The following is a 14,799-nucleotide window of genomic DNA, read 5'->3' as shown; positions in this document are numbered from 1 at the left end:
ACTCCTCCAATACTTCTTACACGGGGCTTTCCCTTTGGGCTCAAGCTTCTTCCATGAGCATGTCTGTGGATTGACGTTCCACAGATCATTGAAGTTCTGGTTTGAGTTGTAGCCACCAAATATGTACAGCTCTCCATTGTAGGCAAAGGCTGAATGACAACAGCGTCTTTCTGGAAGAAGCTGTACAGAAGGTTTGCTCAGCCAGCTGTCGGTCTCTGTGTCAAACACTGTGATGTTGTTGTAGCAGACCCCCGGGCCCCCATAGCCCCCAAATACAAACATCTTTGTCCCGATGATGGTGGCAGAGTGTGCTGATGAAACAGGTGGTGGAGTTCCTCTGGTGTTAATTAAAGCCCAGACCATTGTGGTGGTGTCCAACTTGTAGATGTCATTAGTGTGTCCAGTCAGCTGGGTGTTTCCTCCATAGATATACATGACCTTCCTCAAGACACAGGCTGAGTGGTAGTGCCTTGGCTCTGGAACAGTACCGGCAATATTGGGCTTGGACCATCTGTGGTTGTCAACATCAAATGAATAAAGCACGTTACAGTAAGGATATCCCCCCCATATGTAGACAATATCTTCTACCAGAACAGCTGTGTGAACCCAGCGCACGCAGGGAACCTCAAGGTCATGTTCTCCTCTTCCATTTGTCCATGGGGGCAACTTCCTCCAGCGCAGAGACACTGTGTTGAAGATGTGGACATCAATCTGATCACTGTTGTTCTTGTTAACGTATCCTCCAAATGAGTACAGCTTGTGTCCGACTACCACAGCAGATGGGTAGGAATTCTTAGGTCCTCCTTTCAGATGTATCGTCCAGTGAAACATTTCACACACCAGCACCACTGTGAATCAGTGCAACTAATTTACAGAAGAGGTTGTTAGAAGGAGGGGCAGTTTCCTGAAGTTGCTGAATGGCGTTGTGTTGGAAAATACAATAACAACATTTAAAAGTACAATTACATCTGATGTAATAATGATGTTGTGATATCACTGCGTGATGACATCCTTATATGGAATAGCTAATGACGTTACTCAACCTGAATGTCTATTTTAACTAAATCTATGATCTGTATTGTGTCTAGTACTAGTACTATGACATCAGTAATCCATATTTGGGCATAGTGTGATAAAGACACACTATCTGTGTGAATTAATGACTCCTCTGAGGAGGGAGAATTATAATGTAGCTTTGTGATGCTGAGCTGGCATTAGGACCATGCTTATTAACATTCATTCAATAACAAAATATGAATTCTGTATTCCAGCAGCTTGTATGAGTTCCAGTCTGTGCACTATGGGAATATTTTAGTCATGCTGCTTCAGTTGAACCTCATAAATGAGTTTACTGATTACATGCATTTAATCTATTGCAATGTGACTGACACTTTGTTCATAAACATATACAGACACACACACACACATGCACATACTGCGCACACAACACACACAAGGCATGTGAGTTACAGAGCAAAGAATCTGTAACTTCACAGGAACACAACTCCACTATTAGGTCTCTCTCTCTCTCTCTCTCTCTCTCTCTCTCTCTCTCTCTCTCTCTCTCTCTCTCTCTCTCTCTCTCTGCTGATGGTACAGTACATACTGTAAATGTTGTTTAAACCAGTGAAGTTGCTTTCATAATACATTCATATCAGGGGCCCTTTTGATACAAAAACTCACGGCAAATACAGTCAATCTACGCCACTGCTTGTAGACCAACATCAGTGTTGTAAATGGTGCATTTATACAGCGCTTTTATCCAAAGCACTTTACATAGATATTACATTCACACATTCACACACACACATTCATACACACACATTCACACACCGATTGCGGAGGAAACCATGCAAGACACCAACCTGCTCATCGGGAGCAATTAGGGGTTCAGTGTCTTGCTCAAGGACACTTCTACACTTAACTCTGGGGGAGCCCGCGGGATCGAACTGGGAACCTTGCGGTTCCCATCCGGCCGCTCTACCGGCCCCTCTACCCCCCTGCCATTGCTGCCCCTAGTGTTGTGTACTCTGTGTGGGCAGCAACCAGGAGCCAATGAAAGGTTTCTGAGGCGTACTGTTGCTCTGATCCGCACCAAACGTGCCACAAACACTGTTCAGGGGTCTGCCATGAGAACGCTCACCACCAGGGGCCACGATGTACAACCCAGCTTACTGCTGGCCAGGGGGCCCCTGAGGGCCACACGTTGTACAACCCAGCTTCACCACTTAAACCCCATGCAGCATCCTTATTGTGAGCTTGTAGATCAGCTATTTTCAGTGTGTGACATCGTAGTACAAGTATAGAGAAAACTCTAAACTCCAGAGTCCAGCCCCTAACCCAAACCTCTGAATGTCTAATCCTAACCCCAACCCCAATGTTTTCCTAATAGTAATCCTAACACTAAATACATTTTTTTTTACCATAAAACAATCCTCACACTTTTACATTTTCTTCAATTTTTCATACCAGTAACCTGTAAGCTTATTGTATGACGTTCTGTATAGTAGCGTGTATATCTCTGTCTCTCATATGTCTCATGATTTGTGTGCATGGGGTTCTCATCTTAAACAAGCTCAGTGCTTTATGAGTCTTCCAGTTTAGTAGACCTTTTATTGTGAATTTGTGCTTCCATGTACTGTTGTTCTCATGTCTTACTAAATGAAGTACATCTTTCAATCAATCACAAGTATAGTTATACAAGTGTGCGTGACTGCACGTGCACACACACACACACACACACACACACACACACACACACGCACACGCACACGCACACGCACACACACACACACACACACACACACACACACACACACACATTTACCCCCAGTACAGTACTGAATGGTAGTGTGAGTGATGTTCTTTGGTTAAAATAAGTGTTAAAGGGACATTTCACTTTCAAATAAAATAAACATAACAAATGTCTATAAAAATATGAAAAAAGTAATTGAAAAATCACGACCCCCGCACGCATTAGTAGGATATTCTAATGTGTGAGAAGGCAAAAATATATATATTTTGTAATATATTTATATTGTTTATTTTATTTCAAAGTGAAATATCCCTTTAAATAGCGTTATATTGTGATAGCAATCATTGCTATAGAGTGTTTGTTCAGTAACCAAACACTCTATAGCAATAGAGCACTCTACCATGCCTGTCCAGCTCTTTAATAAACAGAAAATACATTTTCAGGTCGGGATACTATTTTTATCCTGTCAAGACAGAGAACTCAATGAAATGGGAAGTGATGACACAAATAAATGAGCAGACAACATTTTCTGTTTAATAAAGAACTGGAGAGACGTGGAGATGTTGCTGTTACTGAACAAACACTCTAAAAAAAATATCACGACACTTACCCACCTTAACTCATTGAGTGCCAATGACGTCTTTTGACGTCTTTTTTTTTTATCTCAAAGGAACTAGAATAAAACAATTTTCAAAAAGTTAATGCTCCATCCACTAAAAATAAACGGAGAAAAAAATCTCATTTTTCCTACCATTGTAAACACTATTTCTGAGTGAGACATGTCACTTTCAAACATCAAACATCAAATAACAAATGTCAACGAGGTCACAATGACGTCGTTGACATTTGTGAAACCACACCTGAAGTGACTCAGTGATTAGCAACCATCAGGGGATCAATCACACTGAAGACAAACACTCTGTGACCAATTGAAAAGGTAAAATAAGCCTAATCTTGGCACAGGGATCAACAAGCTTGAAATAAGCCTGGCAGTGAAGAGTTAAGTACAATTTCAGGTACTTTTAATTTGGTTGATTATTTGAAAATTTCAATGTTTTATACTTCTATACTCCACTACATCTCAGAGGCAAAAAATATTATTTGAAAATATTTCAACATTCAAGCTCACAACGCGCCACGATGCAACACGTTGTGATGCTTGTAGATCGGCTATTTTCGGAAATCTATGACAATTATAAAAAAACAATCTTGAAACGAGACATTTTACTTTTGGCACCAATACTTTTGTACTTTTACTTAAGTGGCATTTTGAATACAAGCCTTTTTATGGGTGGAAACCTCATATCGCCTCAACTGTTACTTTTCAGCTGGATTCAAATTCAAAAATAGCTCACAACGCGTCGCGATGCAACGCGCTGTGAGCTTGTAGATCGGCTATTTTCAAATAGCCTAGGTATAAAATAGGGCTAAAGTGGTTAATGTATGTTCTATAATTTATATCTGCAAAATAACTAGTAACTTAAGTTTTCAAATCATTAAAAAAAATCAGTAAAAGTAGAATAATTGCCTCTGAGATGTAGTGGAGTAGAAGTAAAAGTATTGAAATATTTGGAAACGCTTTAGTAAAGTAGAAGTACCTCAAAATTGTACTTAAGTACAGTACTTAATACTAAGTAAATATTCTTACGTTACTTTACACCACTGGGAGATAAGAGTTTTTGTTGCCCGGCAACAACGATATAACAGAGTATTTCTACATCGTTGGTATTGATACTTTTACTAAAGGTAAAACATGGTATAGTACATCTTCCTTCAGACGGACCACCAGAGAGCCCTTCATCTGCGTCTGCTTCCGGATGATGTCAGGACGCCGTTGACCCAGAGACCCCCGCGCTCCGAGCCCCCCCCCCCCCCCCCCCTGAGGTCAGCAGCATGTTTTCTCTTCCTGTGCCTCAGTGATATCTTCCTGTGGGGAAGGGGGGGGGGGGGGCCTCGGGGAGCCATTCTGAGGAGGGGGGCCCGGATGGAGCGTGCTGAGGGTTGAGCACTGCAGCGTGTTGCTGCAGCGTGTTGCTGCAGCGTATAACGCCCTGCGTTGATACTACATCACACTACAGCCTCACACTAAGGTAGCAAAAGGTAGCAGATCTACAAGCTGGAAACGGGGGAGGTGGGGAGATGGTGGGTTTATGGACCCCCAGCACACACCTCTAACAACCTACAGTACTTTGTCAGCAGGGGAGTCGTCCTCCAAACCTGTCTGTCTGTCTGTCTGTCTGTCTGTCTGTCTGTCTGTCTGTCTGTCTGTCTGAGCAAGTGGTCCTCCCCCCACACACACTCACACACACACACACACACACTCTCACAAACGCAAACGCACGCGCACACGCACACGCACACGCACACGCACACGCACACGCACACGCACACGCACACACACACACGCACACACACACGCACGCACACACGCACGCACGCACGCACGCACTCACTCACTCACTCACACACGCACACACACACTCACACACACACTCTCACACACGCAAACGCACACGCACACACGCACGCACGCACGCACGCACGCACGCACGCACGCACGCACGCACGCACGCACGCACACACACACACACACACACACACACACACACACACACACACACACACATGCGCAAGCACAATTGACCCCCCCACCCAGGGGGTCCCGGACCGTATGTTGAGACCCCCTCAGAGACAGGATGGCTTTAGTGTCTCATCAAACTCTTTCCAGTATTAATTAATACTTTTCTTGTTGCTATGGAAACCACGATGCAACACAACCAAACAAATGCATCCGGTTAAAATGAGAGGAACCAGAGTGAAAAGACCTCTCTCTCACACACACACACACACACACACACACACACACACACACACACACACACACACACACACACACATACACACATACACACAAACACACACAGAACATGGAAAAAATAACCGAGATTTGACAAATAAACAGTGGTGTAACTAAGTACATTTACTCAAGTACTGTACTTAAGTACAATTTTGAGGTATTTTTTTTTTTACTTTACTGGAGTATTTCCAATATTTCACTAATTTTACTTCTACTCCACTACATCTCAGAGGCAAATATAGGGGTCTGGCTCCCCAGGCAGGCTCACTAACCACTCAGCTATGGCCGCCCCATACATATGAATATTCCAGTAATTACATGAGTATTTCGTCATCAAAAGTAGCAGAACTACAAGCTCGAAACGCGGCGCGAATCTGCTACTTTTGATGCTTCTGTGTGACGCTGTAGTATATGATCAGGTAGGTTAATATGTATATATATAATAATATGTAGTATATGATCAGGTAGGTTAATATGTATATATATAATAATATGTAGTATATGATCAGGTAGGGCATTAATTTACAAAAAAAAACACCAAAAGTTAGAATTTGGAGATAAAAGGTTTTTGCCCGACAGCAACAGTATAAACGTTGTCCATCATTGACCGAGACCTCCAACCTCTCACCCCCCCCTCCCATACCCCCCAAACCCCCCCCCACTCAGTGATTTATCCTCCCTGACAGTCCAGCAGCTGTCCTCTCCTCCAGCAGAGTGAGCAGAGCCACTATTAGCCGTGACTAATCCATGCCAGACTTCAAAAAAACAGCAAGCGTGAGATTTTAACCAAAAAATACACCCGTCACTGACACCACAAACCCTCCGTGAACCCTCTGCACCACACACACACACACCCACACACACACACACACACACACACACACACACACACACACACACACACACACACACATACGCACACACATACGCACACACATGGTCGCACGCACACAAGCACACACACAAGCACACGCACGCACACTGCACAAACAACTGCTTGGCCATCTTCCAATGTTTGCCACCGGGGTGTGTGTGTGTGTGTGTGTGTGTGTGTGTGTGTGTGTGTGTGTGTGTGTGTGTGTGTGTGTGTGTGTGTGTGTGTGTGTGTGTGTGTGTGTGTGTGTGTGTGTGTGTGTGTGGGGGGGGGGGGGGTCCTTCCGTGAGCATACAAAGTATGTTGACATCGTAGAATTTGTCAAATTGACTTTGGGAAGGTTCTAAACAGCTGAGAACGTGTAGAGTCTGGTTTGCTTTGAGAGGGTAAAACAATCAATTTATGATTTGTAATTTAGGGCCAGGGGTCTTCTCTTCTACAGGTTGTCTGGGACCCCCTAGGGGGTCCTTAGAGATACAGCAGGGGAGCTTGCCAAATCTTAGTGTGATAGGGACTATTTTTTTTTCTTGAACCCTAGCATCCCTATTCTGGGGGACACATTCGCCGAAAGTATAGCCGATCTACAAGGTCAACACGACACATTGTGAGCTTGTAGATCGGCTATTTTCGGCAAACAGATTTGGTGTAGAGGGAAAAAAGATCATACCAAGTACAGAGCCAAAAGTCAACTTAAAACATATCACTAAGTAAGTATTGAGTGTTTACGTGGTTAAATGTCTGAAAATGCACATGAACAAAACACGTTGATTTTTAACACTGAGGACAGTGCTGTCAAACAAGTCTGTGAAGCTAGAAAGAAAGTTTAATGTGCAACACAATATATGTAGTGGGGGGGGTCCCTGCTTCAGCTCTCTCTCAGATAGGGGGTCCTTGGCCTGAAAAAACCTTGAAGACCCCCGGGTTAGGCATTTAGCGGATCCTTGTCTTACTATACAAACTATACACTGTAGCGTCTCATAGCCAATTAACCCCGGTGTCCCCCAGGGGTCTGTACCAGATACTCTAGATCAGTGGTTCTCAAAGTGGGATCTGGAGAGTGGAGACCCCCCAAGGGGTCCTTGACGATGTGAGCTTACAGATAGAGTATTATTTTATGTATTCATCATTTATTTTTTAAGTGAACCCATCAAGACTGGGAAAAGCATCTGTCATTTTAGATTTGAACCACTTAAACCATTATTTTATACTTTGGCTGTTCAAAAATAGCAGATATACAAGCTCATAGCTATTTTTGAAAAATCATTCGTGCAAATCTTTGAATATGTATTTTTTTAAGCAAACATTTGTAACTCAAATCTTTGCTTCTGGGGATTCTACGTAAGTTTCTATATCAGTGATTCGATTTGAGTTCAAAATGTTCGATTTAAAAAAATATGTATTCAAAGATTTGCACCCATTTTCACGGTTTTTCAAAATAAATAGTAGATCTACAAGCTCGTAGATTGTATATCTGCCGGATTGAATGGATTAATCTAGATTTTTTTTGAAAAATGTAGAATCATTTTGATATTTCTTTCCCTTCACTTCCCTGGCTTAAAATCTTTTGGGTCCGTGACCAAATACATATAAGTTCCCTCTACACCAAAAGTCTTTGCTAAACATAGTCAATCTACAATGTTTTTGCTAAAATGTTTGCCCCAAAATAGAGACACAAATGTAACACCTGATTCCAACAAAGAAAATAAATAATCACATTGTTTATACTTCTATTAAATCATTCTCATGAAGTAACTTTTAAATATTTATGACGTTTTGCATAAAACAAAGACAGAAAACCAAACATTATGCTACTGTTCACAGTGTAAACAATGTCCGCTTGTTATTAAAAATGTAAATACAATGTTCCAGATGTTTTCATATCTTAATAATCAGACGTGATTACTGCCATTAAATTAATAACCCATGTGATTATTAACACACCAGACTGAACCAGGAAGAATCAGCAAGGAAAATCACTCTTCATTTTGATAAAAAACATACATATTTTATTTAATTCTTTTTGCAGTCAGGCACTGCAAAGTGCCTGACTCACAAAACATATATAAACCCTAAAACAAATGCACTGCATCTTTTAAAAGGCTTCATTTCTCCAGCAAGTATAAATAGTCTCTGAGTTTCCATTAGTTAATCCAGCATGGAAATGAACGTGTGTGTGTGTGTGTGTGTGTGTGTGTGTGTGTGTGTGTGTGTGTGTGTGTGTGTGTGTGTGTGTGTGTGTGTGTGTGTGTGTGTGTGTGTGTGTGTGTGTGTGTGTGTGTGTGAGTGAGTGAGTGAGTGAGTGAGTGAGTGAGTGAGTGAGTGAGTGAGTGAGTGAGTGAGTGAGTGTGAGTGTGTGCGTGTGTGTGTGTGAGTCCAGCAGTGTGTCCGTTCAGTCGTGTTTCTATTCCATCACCTTCTCAGACGTAGGGAAGCCAGCCCTCGCATTTTGAAACAATCTTTACCGTCCTTTATCTGGAAAAAAAAGAAAAACAGAATGGTCATATAATCCAACCACACTTTTTAGACTAAAGTGGTGGATTAACAACAATATGGGTTATTTCCTTAAGAAAAAATATATATACACTCAAATTTTTGCTTCTGGGGGTCCCTGGAACAAAATATTTAAAATGCATACAGTATGATTTTGGGTGGTCCTTGACATGAAAAAGTTGGAGAACCACTGATATAGCAACATACGTTTAAAAAAAGAAAGAAAAACTGTTAGGATTGTGAAGACATTTGTAGAATCCTCCAGAAGCAAAGATTTGAGTTAAAAATGTTTGCTTTAATATATATATATATATATATATATATATATATATATATATATATATATATATATATATATATATATTCAAAGATTTGCACACATTTTCACGATTTTTCAAAATATAAAATAAAAACTAAAATAATAAGATCATGTTGCTATATACATAGCAACATCTAAAGTGAAAGATGCTTTTCCCGAATTGAAAGGTATAACAAGTAACAACGTATCAGCTTTCTTTAATCTGTCAACATGATAATCTATCAACATGATCTTTAGGACCACAATGGAAACAAGTCTCCAGGACTCTTGGTGGTGTTAACATTTCTGACTAATAAAGTATATTCAATCAATCAAGCAATCAAGGCTATATATATGTGGTCATTTAGAATTGTTATTAACTGTAGTATTCGAATACAGTTTGTAAACAGTATATTTATCTATTGTGATACATTTGATCATTATGTATTTTACATAAAGTTCCACTATAGTTAGAAACCTAGCACAGACCCAGTGCATTAAATATGTTTTACTTGCACAACAAACCCAGATCCAATAGATTAGATTATACTTTGATGTGGCTACTAACCCCACGACACGTGATACTCTAGAATTAGGCAAAAATCATAACATAAAAAACACCATAACGTGTCTGTTGAAGAATTGATGACATTATATGTGAAGGTATGTCATTTATAGGATATAGTTTAATTCACACTTTACGATGCCGTCACACTATGCAGTATAAATTAGGTTTAATAGGTTTTTAAATCAGTGGTTCTCAGAGCGGGGTCCAGCCAGGGACCCTCAGGGTTCCAAATGGACCCTTACATACAGACCTGTAACTGTTTTTAATATATATATATACATATATATATATATATATATATATATATATATATATATATATATATATATATATATATATCTTTTATTGGTGAAACAGGTGGTACAGAGAAACGAAGGTTGGTTATCGGTATTAACATATCACCATGATTCTTTTTTTTTACTTTTATGGGACATGACAAGACACCAGTGGTGTAAAGTAACTAAGTACATTTACTCAAGTACTGTACTTAAGTACAATGAGGTATACTTCACTGGAGTATTTCCAATTGTCTTTACTTTTACTTCTACTCCACTACATCTCCGAGGCAAATATTGTACTTTTACTCCACTACAATTATTTGAAAACTAGTTACTTTGCAGATGTAAAATATTACATTATAAAACATACATTAACCACTTCAGCCCTATTTTAAACCTAGGCTATTTGAAAATAGCTGATCTACAAGCTCACAACGCGTCGTACATTACTCAAGTAAATTGAAAATTCTGGACTTTTACTTGTAACAGAGTACTTCTACATTGCAGTATTGATACTTTTACTTAAGTAAAACATTTGAGTACTTTTTCCACCACTGCAAGACACAGACAGGACTGAAAATTGCCCAAGGACAACAAAAAACAAAAACGAAAAAAACTAAAACAAGACCTGTAACTCTGAGAGCGCAAATGTAATGTGTCCATGTGTGCGCTCTCTGGGTTATTACAGGGGGCCTTGACATAAAACACATTTAGAAAGCTTGAGAACCACTACTTTTAGAGAAGTAAACATAATGAATAAAAGTGATGAATTTACCCCTTTCCTCTGGCTGCTCAGACAGAACGTACAGATGCTCCGCGGCTGCTTGGCCTTCGCTCCTCCGTCTCCTCCTCCTCCTCCTCGCGCGTAAAACGCATCCAGACAGGGCTGTGCGTCCCGCTCCGCGTCCCCATGGTGGTCCCCCCCGCCGCGGTGGTGGTCCCCCCCGCCGCGGTGGTGGTCCCCCCCGCCGCGGTGGTGGTCCCCCCCGGCCCCGGGGACCGCCAGCAGCACGTTGGCCAGGTGGGAGATGTAGCTGGAGGCCAGGCGGAGGGTCTCTATCTTGGACAGCTTCCTGTCCAGGGGCTCGGTGGGGATGAGGGTCCTCAGCGCCGTGAAGGCCGTGTTGACGCTCTGCGTGCGGTCCCTCTCGCGGGCGTTGGCCGCGTTGCGCTGTTTGACCACCACCACGCGGCCGCCGTGGTCGGCGTCGGCGGCTCCCTCTCCTCCAGAGAGGTTATGGTTGTTGTTATCATTAACATGTCTGGGGTTCCTCCTCCGTCGTTTAGCGGTGTCGTCGCGGTTCCTCTCGGAGGAGGAGGAGCACGGTCCGTAGCTCTGCTCGGAGCCTCCTCCTCCGTCGCTCTCGCTGCGGTTCTCCTCGTCCTCCTCCTCCTCGGACATCAGACCGAGGTCCGGGTACGTCAGTGGCGGGCTGTAGCTGGAGAAGTGAGACACGGCGGGCGCCACAGGCCGCCGCATGGCGTAGTAAGTCATGCTGGGAATATTTAAAAAAAAAAAACCTCTCTCTGTGCCAAAAGATAACGCAACAATAAAGTTGTGTTGTTGGAGCTGTAACCCTCTATGGGGGGGGGGGGGGGGGGGGGGGGCTACAGCTCAAGGCTGCACCAAGGCTGCATTCAGATCAATGCCTGTTAAAGGAGAGAGTCTGTATAAATACATATCCCTGTGTTGTAGCTGCTGGTCTCAAGCCATGTGTGTCTCCCCTCCTCGCTGTGTGTGTGTCCTGTGTGTGTGAGTCCTGTGTGTGTGTGATTCCTCCTCGCTGTGTGTGTGTGATTCCTGCCCTGAGCGCTGACACGCTGACTGCTGATGGGAGGAGTTGACTGACCACCACTATGATGTCCTCTCCATATACTGTAGTGCAGGGGGTCTTCAACAACAGGGGGTCCGGGGACCCCTAGGGGGTCCTCAGAGTTACTACAGGGGGTCCGCCAAATCTTTGTGTGATATGATTTTTTTTTTTTTTACCTTAACCACTTGAACCCTAGCTTCCCTTTTCTGAGGAGAACTTTAGCCAAAAAATAGCAGATCTACAAGCTCACAACGCCTCGCAGCGCGAGGCGTTGGGAGCTTGTAGATCGGCTATTTTCTGGCAAAGGTGTAGAGGTGTAGAGGGTGCAAAGGTGTAGAGGGAAAAAAGAGCAGAGCAAACTAAAAAAGTTGAAACACAATTTTATACAATATAGAGGGGGTCCCTGCTTCATCTCCCTCTCAGCTAGGGGGTCCTTGGCTTGAAAACGTTGAAGACCCCTGCTGTAGTGTCTAAGCCTCTGACTGGGAAGAGTCTAAATATCTTTGACATGAAGAGCCATGTTTTCATTGTCTTGGTAGTCAGTGTTAATTATGACACCACATTAAAATATATTTCCAGCATATCTTCATTGTGCACATAAATAACAACCTTATTTGAGTGTTTCTTCTTCTTCTACGTCTTTAGAAATATTTTCTAGCGCACATTTGAATCCTGAAAAGTAACATACAGAACACGACCCACAGAACCCAGTACTATTAGCAGCACAAAGCGGCAGCATTACAACAGAGATCATCATTCTAATCAAAAAAAACATAATGTCTGCAGTAAAGTATCAATGCTATTTTCTTTATGGTATTATTTTACAAGTAAGTGGCTCTCTTTTTTGAGCCACTTATTGTCTCTGCCGCGTTATTATGGATCCCACCGCAGCTCCAGGCAAACCCCGCTGTGATTGGTCAGTAGTCGCTGTGATTGACAGTTCTCGTTTTTGCAACTATGCCTAAACCTAACCCTAACCTCAGTAAAACTATCCTGGAGCGTTGGTGGGATCCATAATCAGGCGTCTCTGCCAGGCCGAAAGGCATGGCCTAAACCCAGGGGTGATGCAACTGTGATGATGCAGAGGGCCACTATATTTCCACACTCACTCCAGAGGAGACACATTGCATATACTGTCGGGCAGAAACCTATTATCTCTGTATTTTAACTTTTATTGTAAATTAAACACAAATTGTAAATTCGCCATTCTATGTCACAAAAAAGTTGAAAAAATTGCCGATCTACAAGCTCAAAACGCGGCGCAGTGCGGGGGCCGCATGTGGCCTAAATTGATATACATTTGGCCGCAGGCCCCCATTTTAAAATGTTTTGTGCCAGGGACCCACCAGAAGGAAAGATATCAGTACATTTTTGCTTTAAAAAATATATAAATATTCAAAGATGTGCACACTTTTTCAAGGTTTAAAAAAAAAAGCAGATCTACAGTACAAGCTCATAGCGCGGCACTATGTGCCGCGCTATGAGCTTGTAGATCTGCTATTTTTGAATAGCCAAAGCTAAGTGGTTAAAAATGATTGTGACGCTATTAACTAATTTTGCTGGGGACCCCCTGGCACTCCCTCAAGGACCACTGGTGGTCCCCGGACCACTGGTTGAAAACCGCTGAGTTAGAATATGGAGAAAAGAGGTTTCTGCTCGACAGCAACGATACGTCAGAAGTATGTTTTGGTAGATGACCTCAGTGACCCCTGGCCTCATGCTGAGCAGCATGTGGGCAGAGAGAGAGAGACAGAGTAAAGCAGTAGTTCTCAATCTTTTCCCTGTCAAGGACCCCCAAATTGATGTGTATTTGGCCGCGGACCCCCTACCCCCCCCCATCTGAAAATGTTTTGTGCTAGGGACCGCCAGAAGAGAAGATTTGTGTTAAACAAAATGTAAATGTTTTTTTTTAATTTATTTTTTAACACCTTAAATATTTGTATTTATTTTAGAAACGGTTCATCGCAAGTTGATGATGTCATCTGCCCATGTGTGGTCTGGCACTATGGAAATTATGGAATACATGTGAAAAACAACATATCTAAAATATTGATTTGATGCTCATATTAACCTTAGTATAGACCATATTCACACGGCGGCCATGTTTCTATGAAGTCACCCCGGGTGGCGGCACTTTCAATGTTAAATTCCAATATGGCCGCCGTGTGAATATGGTCTATTAAGTTGGTTTTCATTTTCACATGCATTCCATACAGTCCATAGGACTAGACCACACGTGGGCGAATGACATCATCAACTTGCGACGGGCATTGCCCCTATTGAGTGAAAGATGAACTGTTTCTAAAATAAATACAATATTTAAGGTGTTTTTAATTTTACATTCTAGTTATAGAGGACAATTATAATGTATTAATTAAGGCATATTTGGCTTATTAGCCATGCAGGGGTCCTTTTAAATAGCCAAGGCAAGGCAGTTTTATTTGTACAGCACATTCAAACAACAAGTCAATTCAATGTGCTTTTACACAGAACATCAAGCAGAGGCAACACAATTATACAATATAAATAACAGATACAGTTACAGTGCAGAAGAGAAAGAAAGAGGGGAAAAAAGGGTCTTAACAATGTAACACATTTTAGCTGGGGACCCCCTGGAACCCCTCCAAGGACAACTTAGGGGTCCCCGGACCGCACTTTGAGCAGCGGTCCAGCAGTGAGTCTCTCTCTCTCGTTGCTGCAGGTTTGAATAAACAAAGCAGGATGAAGGCAAATGTCTGCTTGAAGGAGTCTGAAGAGAGAGAGAGAGAGAGAGAGAGAGAGAGAGAGAGAGAGAGAGAGAGAGAGAGAGAGAGAGATCACATTAACACATCTAGGTCACTATACTATCCATTATTGTCTCAGTGA

The 14,799-nt window shown here is 42.2% G+C and overlaps 1 protein-coding gene across 1 annotated transcript; it reads right to left on the bottom strand.

Annotated features, from left to right (window-relative positions):
- Positions 1–2,116: 2,116 nt before the first annotated feature.
- Positions 2,117–11,615, bottom strand: LOC308096659 (uncharacterized protein; the record flags this gene model as incomplete). Its single annotated transcript, XM_080444071.1, has 3 exons — positions 2,117–2,192; positions 8,900–8,958; positions 10,896–11,615. 3 exons carry the CDS (start codon positions 11,613–11,615, stop codon positions 2,117–2,119), a joined length of 855 nt encoding a protein of 284 aa, XP_080300197.1.
- Between the last annotated feature and the right edge of the window lie 3,184 nt (positions 11,616–14,799).

Source organism: Gymnoscopelus braueri (assembly GCF_963280865.1).
Source record: "Gymnoscopelus braueri genome assembly, chromosome: 12".
Lineage (NCBI taxonomy): Eukaryota > Metazoa > Chordata > Actinopteri > Myctophiformes > Myctophidae > Gymnoscopelus > Gymnoscopelus braueri.
The sequence above is the reverse complement of the archived record's forward strand: the minus strand, read 5'-3'. Positions and strand labels throughout refer to the sequence as shown.